The 13221-nt window shown below is 33.0% G+C and overlaps 1 protein-coding gene across 1 annotated transcript; it reads right to left on the reverse strand.

The window, feature by feature from the left end:
- Nucleotides 1-368: 368 nt before the first annotated feature.
- Nucleotides 369-12643, reverse strand: LOC134278418 (protein Aster-B-like). Its single transcript, XM_062760733.1, has 13 exons — nucleotides 12523-12643; nucleotides 12217-12320; nucleotides 11916-12092; nucleotides 10545-10697; nucleotides 10018-10177; nucleotides 9273-9422; nucleotides 8614-8822; nucleotides 3676-3778; nucleotides 2790-3059; nucleotides 1713-1782; nucleotides 1415-1528; nucleotides 918-1038; nucleotides 369-665 (listed from the first exon to the last, which is right to left on the reverse strand). The coding sequence occupies exons 1-13, from the start codon at nucleotides 12605-12607 to the stop codon at nucleotides 582-584; spliced, it is 1800 nt and encodes a 599-aa protein (XP_062616717.1). The 5' UTR covers nucleotides 12608-12643; the 3' UTR covers nucleotides 369-581.
- Between the last annotated feature and the right edge of the window lie 578 nt (nucleotides 12644-13221).

The raw sequence follows: 13221 nt of genomic DNA on the forward strand, positions 1-13221 counted from the left end.
GTAACTCTGATGGATTGTATTAAAAGTAACAACATTTTTACAGAACTATATGTATCTTAATGTTTTCTAAACTAATCTTGTAAGAAGTTTTCTTTAAATAAATCTGTTTTGTATTTACGGTAAACATGAAAATTAAACTGATGCAAAATAAATCTACTTTTAGTATACATGCATGTATATTAAAAATGACAGCCTGTGGCTCAATAAGCTAATAAATTACTCTTATACTTCACAAAGTTATGAAATCTTTAAAACAATTTTATAGTACTTTATACTGTAACAACAATGAAATACTGTCTGTTAAACTTGTTCGAAAAAAGGTGACAATCATATCTGAAACAGATGCTTGACATTAATTCACTTTAAAAAATAAATTAACTACATGTACATGTAGAAGTTGCTATAATCTAGATATTTTTATCTTTTTTTTAAATTAAAATCAAAACATGATCAACTTCATGAGGAGAACATGACAAAGAATTTTACATTTACAATACCCCATAACAAGTAGCCAGCTACCCGTTTTTGTATTAATTATAGAAATAGGGAAATGACACCAGTTTTGAACTGGTTTCTCTATGTTATGAATTCTCTCCTTTAAAAATGTCTGAATTCTGTAGTCTGCCTTCTAAACTGTTTTTCACATCCCCCAATGTGCCTTTTATCTGCAAAATTAACAAGAAAAAAAATTCAATATAAGCATGCAGTATTTATTATTTTCAATAGGTATATATAATACTGTATACAGTAAATTACATCTGTAGGAATTGTATGGAATGAATGAAGCTTAGTATGAATATATTTTTTGATTTCCACAAAACGAAAAGCTTGAAGAAAATTTATCTTTACATAATACGGTACATGTATATTATGAAGGTGAACATAGTTCTGTCCTGGAGAAGCAAGCCTTTTCTTACTCTATCTATAAGATCTATTGAGGATGTAATGATTTCCTTCCATCTGTCAATTTCACTCTCATGTAGCTGTCTTTGTTGTTGTAGTAACTGGATCCATTCTTCTTGTGATTTGGGGTAATTTCTGAAAAATACAAAAAATACATATTAATAATAAATCATTTTAAAATTTACTTCATACATAGATAATTTGGTACTTCCTCTGATGTCACTGAACAATCCATGAACATTATAGCCCCCCCCCCCCCATATATATAGTGCTATTCTTTTAAATCATAATGTAGAATATCATATTTTCAAAAAAAAAAAAAAAATAGAACTCTTCCTCACTACATTAGGATGTTGAATCTCCCTCACCCTTTCACATATGTACAATTCAGTCAGTGTACAAAATTTCAATTCATAATGCTGTTATGTAGCATAATTATTTTTCATATACCAGTACATTCATTAAATATAGGTAGTATTTTACTAGATGATGATGATGAATTATAACTTACTTGAGATCTTCAGTTACTGTGTGTTGCCGTGGGAAGTATACTATATTGGTGTAGCTCTCCAAAGACCACAGCTTATAGAAAAGTATGGCATTAAAGAAAACCAGCAAGACCAATCTACAAAAATAATTCGTCAACTTGTTTACAACTGACAAGAAAATATATTAAAGCATTATAGTTTATTGTAGTAGCAGTGTCAGAAATGGCTTGCAAATGCATGTGCAATGCTCATGTGTTCAATATGTATCTTTCATATACAGTTTAGATGAACATTTACAAACAACTTTGAATTGATACTTACACAACCAGTATGACTCTGACTAATGTATCTGCATTTAATTTTGTGATATCTTCTTTATGTATTGTAACACCTGTTAATAAAGAAACAACTTGTCAGTACAAAGGAATATGTCAATTTTATTACATGTACAATAACAAAGTTTATGGCACATTTACGAATGACTTAGTTTTTTATTCCCCCAATAAATGCTGAACTATTATATTTTTTACCATCTGTAAAGGAAAATAGGACAGTAAGCTTCAGTTTTGAAGGAATCATAAACTAGAGGCCCATGAGCCACAATGCTCACATAGCTAGGAAAAAAGCACAAAACAGTTCTGAAAAGTTAACATGGTGGAAAGGGGGGTGGGGGTTTAAACTATCAGAGGATGCATCCTTATGGAAATAACATATGGCTTTGTTGTTCTTGAACAGATTTTTATATAGACTTACTGTAAGGGGTCATGATATGAACAAACTGAAATCTACACTACCTGCAACTCTCCTGTGATAGAGATGCAAAAAGTATCCATATCAGCATGGAAAAGGAGACAGGTTGTTAATGTTTAAAAATGTGCATAAATAGATGAACAATATCTATGGTGTATTTAAAATACTCTACTATACATACAGTGTATTTACAAAATCTTCTTTCAATTAGGATACTTGTGAACAAAATCACCGTCAATGTCTTTTTAAGAAAAGTAATTCTTTGATTGCATGTACAAACCTTTTATAAAAATTTATTGGACTCTTTGAAGTTAGTATAAGGAAAGTCATTCAAAATGCGGACTTACATTTGTATTTATTAAAAATCCATATCTCTCCCTCTTTTGATAAGTTTTTATCCACTGATACTTCTTTTTGTTCTGATTTTTATTTTCTTTTGTTTTAATTTATTGTTCATTAAAAAAAAAATTAATTTTTTTGGTAATTTTTCAAGTTGAAGAGTGGATCCCGACAATCAGTTATGATGGTATATGTATCCAATATATAAATAATGTCTGCTTACATAGGCACAAAACTCCCCTCTGTAACGAGAGTGCACCAAAGGAGATAGTCTCGAAACCTGCATATCTTAAAAAGTCCTTGACTTACTTTTGATTGGTGTAGGAGGTGTAAGACTGGGCTTGTTAGCTTGTCTTGTCTGTTTGTCTATCAGTGACAGGTGTCGGGTGGGTTTCAGTTTGTGGATTTCTGGGACTATTGGGTGCTGAGATCGGACTCTCCTCTTTCGGATTTTCCTTTTGCCACTGGCTCGAGTCTGCAGGACGCTGGTCTCAAATTTGTCTGACTCTTGCTTCAGGTGAACACTGAGGGTATTGAAGTGATCTATACAACCTTGTATACTATTCTTCTCTATCATACCTGTAAAGTAGACAAGACTTGATCAAGTACTATTTTGTTACACATTTAAAATAATATATTGCAATTCCCTATTTAATTTAAATTACTCCATTTCTCAAAAATCATGAAATAAACCTAGTAAACAGTATTAAATGTATTTATACTATCCAAAGTACCTGGTAAGTTTATTCAAATTATTTCTCTTTCCACAATTATAAATGCATTAAACTAATTTTATGAGTTTCTTTTCTGTTTTACATAGAGCGGTTTTAGTTGGTTTTTAATGTGACTCTGACAATCAATATCCCCCACAGAAACAGAGGACGAACCAACCTTATCTTGTGACGAACCAACCTTATCTTGTGTTACAAAACGTAAGAAATTTTCTATTGATCTTTACTTCATTAGCGGTATTTCCTCTTTTTTCCTCAACTTCTCGTTATGCAAGAAAATTAACAGAAATGTCATCTTTTTAGATATAGACAAACATGTGTATACTTTTTCTTACAAAGTCATTTCATACAAGGGTCTTCTGTCAGTTTTAAGTATTAGTGTGAAATTTAATCTTGTCTCTTATACTAGATGTATGGATGCTACTTTTGACCACTTAGCTGTTATTGTTACTATTTATACATACTCTTGACTAGTCCCCACACGGACTTCTTGTAGCGGACCTCTGACGTGACCTGCAGTCGGGATTTGTACCTATTTATCTTGGATATGCAGTACCTATTGACAACCTTAAAGGAAAAAAAAAGATAAAATTAAATATAAAGTAACTCTTAAATAAGGTGAAAATAACAGAATGCTATGGATAATGAAAAACTCCCAACTGACAGCCTTGTCATGTTGTCATGTTGTCAATAAAGCACTGAGAGATGAAATCTTAAAAGCTTCCTCTATGACTAAGATTCTGTCAGTGGTGCATTATTACCAGAAAGTAGACTGATTCTGCAATGGTACACGTTTATCTATCTGTAAATGGTACTTGTGTCTAAGACTATCTGGAGATAATACCTTGTGAGAGACTCTGTTTTTCTAAAACATAGGGAATACTGAATCTCTGGGTTATACATGCTGGCGGGTTTAAGATTCATCTGGCAAATGCTACCCAATGAAAGAATTAAACAGTACAGGAGTTTCAGAATTGAGAGTGTACTGTTTCTGTAGTATTAAATCTGTAGGGGGTATTTAACATTTTAAATGTGTAAGCATCACCATTTCACTGAAATGAAATTCACCTAGTATGGTAAACTTATCAAGTAGGTTTTAAGATGTTCATAATGTTCAAAATTTCCATGCAATCTAACATGCAAATCTGTTTATTGTAAATTTTCTAAATTAAAACATTTATCTGTCATTGAACAATTCCAAAAATTCAATTTATTCATGCTTTTTAAAAAAAAAAAATCAGTCTAAGTGCATTTTTTTGCTGCCAAATTTGATATTCCTATTGCAACATTGGATTGATTAAAAGTACTGCCGTTCTAATTGATTTCAGCATATCTTAGTGCGAAATTTATTTATCAATTCAAAAGTTAAACCCTGCATACAAAACTTTAAAACCATGGATGTAACATGCAAAATAATACAATTTTTAAAATTCAAAACATTTTAAATACCATGATTTGTCTACCAATTACCTACCTGTACAGTGTAAAAACGACACTTGAATATTTAATAAATGCAAAAAAGGAGGTGTTAAAGAATTCTCAACCCTTGCTTGCCTTAGCCCAGTATCTTTGACGTACTCTTTCAGAGAATTATTATAATACAGATACTACATGTATAAAGTAATTTACACCTAGCCACTCAATATCCAATACCTGAGTTTATTCCCAAGGACAATTAAAGTATATATAATGTTGAAGTGTGCACACCTGGTATTCAGTAACTAGTATGTCATCATAAAAATATTGAATGCTTTTTTTCAATTTGAAGTGAAAATTTAATGCTCTTTATTTGTCAAATATACTGCATTTAATTCAAACACAGATATGCACCATTTTAAATATCCTTTGTCCATCATCTTAGCAACTTCAAACAGAAGTTACATAATCATAAACTTCATTTTCACATTAATAAAGGTGGTGTCCAAACTGATAATTAATTTGGTTTCTTGTATGAATTCAAATCTGCATGTACACTGTATGTTTTTTGCTCTTTTAAGATGTGAAAAACAACCTGCTTAAATGAAAGTGGGAAAATACTCCCAGTAGATACTTGGTCCATAAACATCATGATTCTGCAGTCATGAGGGTCATAAAATATTGATAAAATAGATGGAAAAGATAACATTCTTCTTCAATAATGATTTCTTGTCTTGGAAAATTATTGATATGATGACTTTTTTTTCTAACTCAATATTACAGTCTAGTTGGAAATTCTGTTTCATTAGAACAGACATCGAGTAGCTTGATGAACTTAAAAGATCTATGTTTCAAAGTGAATATGAACTTTAAATGTTCTGCAAATTAAAGGGAAAAGTTAACATCACCAAACAAAGAAATAAACTTGGGTTTAAACTGGTTCAGTTGAGATGGTGCCAACAGTGTTGTAAAGATGTTTTCTGCCCTTTCCCCTTCCCAAACAAATTCAGGCGCCATGCATTACAGAAATAAACCAAACATTAGCTCCCAGATTTCAGAATTTTTGTTTTTTTGGAACTCCATGCTTTGTACATTTAACGAACATCTAAGAATTTGTGGCTTCTCGTGGTAGATACATTTAACAAACATAAACTGCAAGGGCCAGATAATCTTGAACTTTCAGATGTATAGATCTTCATCCCAGTTCCTACTGAAGAACATGTTATATCATTACATTTAGTTAATATGGTTTCTAAATCCTATACAAATCCATGTTTAGCCCCCATGTGACCTACTAAGGTTGTGTGGAATCCATATACATTTATCACCAGATACAATGTTGTAGTTACGGAAGAGGAACCCTTGCTCGTCATGACCGTTCACTTCGTTTGCTCAGCTTTATACCCATAGGCAAATATAATCAATAGTAGGGATCTATCAGTCGAATGGACAGACGATCGAATAAAAACGACACTTGAATATTTAATAAATGCAAAAAAGGAGGTGTTAAAGAATTCTCAACTCCAATTTGTAAAGCGTCATTCCTCAAACCATTATAGTATCCGTCCTCAGACGAATAAGAGCTTAAACACAGTCACAGTATTTAAATAAGTTTCCACATCGTTTACATGGAAAGAACAGTTATTACATACCGCGATAATTATTTCTTAATTACTGACTTTTTTTGTTATTGCAGTAAATTATGCAGCACTTTACTAGAGTTTGAAAATTATTAATTGAACTTGTACCAATTATAAATTTATTCATTTCCTTTTTGAATTATGCAAAAGGAAAAGAGCAAATTTAAGCTGAGAAGTTTTGAAACTTCAATAATTATTAAGACAAATCCTCCCCTTTTCCAATTTAATTTATTTCAAATAAGCTTTGTAAATACTGCTGACAATTCTATAAGCGTACTAGAATGAAAGAATGTACAGATCAATTTTTGAATGTGATTTACAAAACTCATACATTTTGGAGAATCTATTGCTGATGTAAATCTTCATTTCTACATCTTATCCCATCTTAAGGTTCATCTGAATATCGGTGCGTAATGCACATTATAGGCATTTGATGTTACTTTTTACATAAATTTACAAAAAGGGTTTTTGATTTATGAAAACGCTATTGATAAGGGTTTTTTTTTCTTCAAAAAATGCTCCGAATAGTCGACTATCGTTCGAATAATGCAATCGAATGTTCGACTAAGGAAAATAAATATTTTGACATCCCTAATCAATAGAGTTCCACCCTAACACCTGAACCCCTGACCCAGGGCCCACACCCTAACACCTGAACCCCTGACCCAGGGCCCAAACCCTAACACCTGACCCTTGATCTAGGGTCCACACCCTAACACCTGAACCCATGCCCCAGGGGCCCACGAATATCCGAGTTCTTGAAGATCAGGCTCCTAACTCATCACAAACATCCAATTAGCTTGTTTGCTAAATACCCAGAATATCTTTTAAAGAATTAAAAGCATGTTCACGATATAATCATTTGATTCATTTAATCCCAACCCTAATAGCTGAACCCCTGTCCAAAAGAACAGGAATTGTAAAATCAAATAGAGCCCACCCTTTCACCAGTACATCTGACCAAATGATCATTAATTTTATACATTTGAACAAGCACCTTTACTCATGAAATCTTAGCAATTACTTTGTTTGCTTATTTCTAAAGTGTAGAAAATATTTTCAAAGATTCAATAGAGTTCCATCCTAATACCAAAAATTTAATTTAAATGCATGAAATCTGCATGTTAACTTTCACTTTTTAGTTTAAATTGGGCCAAAATTATAAAATTTACGCATAAATTGGGAAAATAGGCAAGACTGAGGAAAGGGCACATAACTCACAACTGTAGTACATGCAGATGCTTGATAAATATCCAGGAATAAATAAAGTTTTATAAGGTACAAGGTAAAACAAATTTTCAGCATAAGACCAATTTGTCCAAATGTGCGGCATAAACTGAGGGGCAAGAAGGCGAAGAAATTTAAAGATGTCTATGCCTGCATCAGGCTCTGGGGGCATAAAGCTGCAAAAAAGCTTAATATGTATGATCAAGTCTTTCCTTTACTTAAGGATTTAATGGTGAAAAAGTGAAGGCAGGGTTCAAAAATGACTATTGAAGCTGGAGGCATCAATTTCACAATATGGTAGAGGTGGTCAAGAACTTACTGATCATTTATAATTATGAAATTGTGCGTAATTTGTCTAGAAGTAAAGATTTTTTTAAAGAATGCATTAATTTTCAAGGTGCTGGTCCAACTCCTCGATCCCCAAGAGATAAATTTAGAAAGTAATGTTCCCAATTACCGGTATCCAAACATTCTACAGGTAAATACCAAAATTGTTTGAATTAGTTCACCGAGTGCCTTTTCAGAGGAGAATGTTTATAGATATCACATTAAGATGAGGAAAAACTGATAGCAATAGGTCATCAGAGTCAGTGACCTACAGAGATGTAAAGCCCCCCCCCCCCCCACCACCACCACCACCACCACCACAACCCCTTTCATTAACTTGGAAAATTCCAATTTTGAACACCAAAACACCATAAGAAAATTTGGAAAAAAATTAAATATGCAACATTTAACATGGAAAAATTAATTAATATGTAAATGTTAATCCAAGAAAATCAATAAACTTGGCAGGGGTTATTCAGCAAGTATAAGATAATTGTAGCAATTATTGATAGACTACATGTTAAAAACCATTGCTAGATTACTCATAATCTTTCTGAAGTGTTTTTATGTACAGTGATTTACATGCAATCAGCACTCCAGATCACTCTCAATAACAAACTTCATCCATGATACACTGTTTGAAATAACTCAATAATCTCTACTAACTGGAAGTGTACAAATGTGGTTAATCTGTCATTAGTAAAATCAGTTCATGTTTACATAATATGCAAGAGAATGCAACGAATAACTTGTAAAGGAAGCTTGAGAATTAGTGATAAAACTTTTACTCACTATGAATGTATTTCCATAAGGAATGCCCAGACACGAACACTCTGTGTCCACTGTGAAGTAGGTCCCGGGGGTGGGGTCCTTCTGACAGGTCTGAAGCTCTACAGCCTGAGAGGACTTTGGGCCTATGGAGTAGTTTAATGGGATGGTGTAGCTGACCGTACGGGTTTGTTTACCATGTCCCATGTCTTTCCATGGGGTAAAGGTGAAGTCTGCAATGATGAAAAATAGCACTGAGTCAAGTCTTCATTAAACTTACAGTTGTGTTTATGGATAATAAACATTGAAATTTCTGAATATGGGGAAGTGATCTAATAAACAAGACACTTTTGACATATTTGTAAAATAGAGAGTGATTTATATGATTAAATATCAAGACTACTGTAGAAGTATTTTTTTCTGCGTGGTATTAATTTACGCTATGTACGCGGTCACAAATTTTCCGCGGAAATTTGTCCAAGCGTACTTAATATAAATGTAAGCATATAGTGACAGTCTAGGAAATCCACGTAATTTTCTACACGCGGATTCAACAGAAATTGAGATTCGGCAGAATTATGACCCCGTGGAAAAAAGTACGTCTACAGTAGCAAAATTAGACAGACTCTACATTTTATGTATATTTGGATTTCAAAATTAAACCTTCATTTAAATGACCTGACCTTTTGACCCCCTTCTAGAGTGGAACTCATTGTAGAAGTCAGACTCTGTAAACAGCATCTCAAACATCTTCTCCACTGGAATGTAATACACCTCATCCAACATAGGTTTCTCAAAGTGGTTATGTTCAGCACAAAACAAGGTTCCCTCTCCTACAAGATATCAACAGATGAGGGGAAAGATCAAAAGAGGTCTGACGAGAAACTAAATTCATATAACTAGAAAGAAGGGGGTTAAAAGCCCATAACGTTTTTGCTGTCAGACAATGATAATTACATTTAAAAGTGCTCATTATATACTTAACTTGAAATTATTCATTAATGTAACATTTGAAACATTTTTTTATTAATAAACAAAGACACATAAGATATGGCTAATACTTTAAATAATACATAATAATCAAATGTGAATCAATATTCACCCCATTTAGTCTTAGAAGGAAGGAGGGGATTTGATGAAAATTTACTACTAAGACTTTAAATTGTCTGATGTTGCTCATATGATTAAGCTCCTTGCTTCATCAACAATTTACTGATTTAGTCATTTATCTTTAGTGTTAGAGAGTTGCATTATGATCCAGTTTCTTTAAAGATTTAAATAAATTAACTCTGGCAGAATAATAATTTCTCTTCAAATATTTCGCTCTCTTTTGTGGTTATCAGAATTATTCCCCTTTACAAATACATGTATGTACTGTCTTTTCTTTATTTCATTATAATTTTTCTTGGGGGGGGGGGGATATCTGACCTTCGCTATCTTCTGTAGTATCACTCTGATCAGTTAAAACATTTTCCACAGGATTATCCTCCACTGCTGCGGGGGCAAATAATGAATGGTCTTTACTGTCCAGGTCATTCTGAGGTAACCCCGGGGAAGGAGGGATACAATCAGAGTCCGTGTTCTCTGTCTGTTAGTAAAATGAATCATGTCAACAATCAAACTGTTGCTTCAAAAATTTTACAATTAAAAGCTTTACATATTAAGTATAAATTTTTTACATCTGATACTGTAATATTACTAATGTTTGTGGTTGTTTAAATTTCGTGGTTTTCAAGATATGAAGAGACCCCAAATTTATGTCCACCATGAAATGCAATTTTTCACAGATATTACTACTAAACAATTCTTTGTCCACGAAATGAAATCCCCCATTAACTCATATTTTTTCCTCGAAAATCTGACCCCTTGAAAATATGTGATTTTAAAGTATCTGAAAAATTTGGACATTCAATAAAAAATATCGTTAAGCTCACTCTCATTCTCTGAAAACTGACCTGATTTAACCTACTGGGGGTCACAGTTTCATCCCTGATTGGTTCCTCTATGAGTGAGGGCGGGGCTACATAATCGTCATCGCTGGAATCCAGACACAGCTCCTCCCCATAGTTATAGTGAATCCACTGCCACATCTCCTTAGCTGCCATAGACTGTCAACATAAACACATGTAAATCAGACATACTCAGGGCTTATAAATCACTAAAGGCTTATAAATCATTTTTATTCTGGGTATGGAAACACCAAAAAATTAAAGCTATTCATACATCATCTGCACTGACAAAGCAATAAATCAAGACAACTTTTATATCTACCCACAAACTTAAATCATGGGAATTATAGTATAATTCACATGATGTCACAGTTATCAATGAACTAGATTGATGAGTTGAATAGCCTTTTATATAATATTGTATGTATAATTACAAAGTACTTATAAAAATTTCTTTGTGTACAAAAACAGGATGCTTTTGAGCAAATTAAGACTAACCACAAAAATAAAGATATTTTTATATATACAGTGGACCTTCAGATATCCGGACGCCAGATATCCGGATGCTTCAGTATCCGGACGATTTTTCATCGGAACGAAATTTTAAAATGTTATTCTGTCTTGTTTAACTGGTGATTCAGATATCCGGATGCTTCACATATCCGGACAAATTGACTGGGAACCAAAGCGTCCGGATAAATGAGGGTCCACTGTACATATTTATAATGATGAATTTCCAATATGAATGTGTAGCAAACACATGCTATATATTGAATCAACACCAAAAATCTCTGATGAGACAGAAGCTCTACATGTTTAAAGGAGGTCATCAAGTACTACTTTGTTTAGCATAATCATGATAATGAAAAATCCTGAGATAGCTTATCGGAACTTCTTGGGTGTTTTCCACAACCTTCTATCAAAACCTCCTCTTTCACTGCCAGTGAAGGGAAATACGGTAAATAAACTTGCATGAATTTAGGGCAAATAAATAATTTAGACCTTGTGTGGCTGTAAGGGGTTTGTAAAACAATATCTCCCTGAACAACATCTTGCATAAATATTGAATATGTTGAAGTAATGTAGAAAATCTCACTCAAAGGGGGGTACCCATGTGTTTAGAAGATTTTGTTTCTTACCTTAAGTACTTTTTATACTGTATAGGGCCAATCTCTAAATCATAACAAAAGCGGAAAATGATATCACATATCGAAATAAGATTGATAGACTAGGGTATCATATATTTATGGTAAGTTTTTGTGTCTCATTAAAAATTCTCAGAAGCTTGTGGAGGGAAGGGAGGGGGTGTTACACAATCCATTTGTCAGGTACCTATGATAATACAGGTCTCACTTCTCCCAGTAACACAGGTCTCACCTTTCCCATTAGAGCATTCTGCCAGACTCTGAACAGCATCATGTACGTCTTATCCCTGTTCCCTAGGCTGGTGAAGAAGTACTTCTCCTTCTCAGTCTGTATCTGTATGGCGTTAGGGATCACTCGAGCCGTCTTCTCTTTGGTGATGGATCTGATCTCTCCACAGGGAATGGCCAGCTAAAACAACACCAACAAAAATAATAATACAGGTCATACTTTTCAATTTCAGGAGGCCTCATGCTACTGAATGTTTCAAAATTTCATGTTGTATACTACTTCTTTATTATTATGAATTTCATACCAGTGTTTCCCAAGTAAATATGTTGGCATAGAAACAGACCCAGTTTTGTGTAATATACATCCTGCCTTGGACCAAAATTTCTTTTTGCAAGGCACAAGAATAATCTGCAAGTAAAAAGTAGTTGTCTGTTTAACATGATACAAGTCCCAAAGGCTAGCAATCTTTGATGATTTCTATAACAGACTTTGTGGGCCCGGATGAATTACATCAAGAGAAATTCTTTAATATTTAGCAATGAAGCAAAAGAAGTTATTGACAAAGTCTCTGCTTTATAAAACAAATACAACAATTAAACAATATCCTTACCTACAAGTAGCCGATCCTCGCGATTTACATCCTTAAAAATCTTCCTGAAATCTTCACTCTTTGTTTTATATGAAGAATTCCACATCTAAAATATACAGATAAGTTAAGTATTGCAAAATTTAACTGGCATCCTCAAACTTTGTACTTAGAAAATAATTATCATGTACTATCAACCTGAATTTGGAATTAATAATCTGTGATTATACTCAGATTTGTTGAATAGTCTAGACTGCAATGTCAAATAAATACAGTAACAATTAATTTAAAAAAGATTTTACAAAAACATGTCATGATTATGGTAAGCATTTATAAGATAAATAGTAAACAAAAATGTAATCCAACAAAACTCTCCCTTGAGCTTTCCCTACCCATGAACCCAAAATGTGCTGTGACATTAATTAAAAATACATCTTCATCAATCCACTGCCAAAATTTTGAATCCTTGTTCAGATCAATAAGTATATAGACTAACAGAGTTAGAAGCCCTGTACACTTTCATTAAAAAATCCTTCATCTAAATTCCTGTTGGATCCACTACTTACATTTCTATGTACATGTATATAAGTTGTGTATAGATGAAGATAAATGTTGTGAAATTCCTCTTAGCCTTCATCCCAAAGCTGTTAGCTTTTAACCAGATTGACATATGTAAAAAGGGTAGCTTGTATTATAATTAAGTTATTCTATGGACTTCATGAA

The sequence above is a fragment of the Saccostrea cucullata genome, unplaced genomic scaffold, assembly GCF_032062105.1.
Source record: "Saccostrea cucullata isolate Sc308-1 unplaced genomic scaffold, CSIRO_AGI_Scuc_v1 ctg4752, whole genome shotgun sequence".
Taxonomy (NCBI): domain Eukaryota; kingdom Metazoa; phylum Mollusca; class Bivalvia; order Ostreida; family Ostreidae; genus Saccostrea; species Saccostrea cuccullata.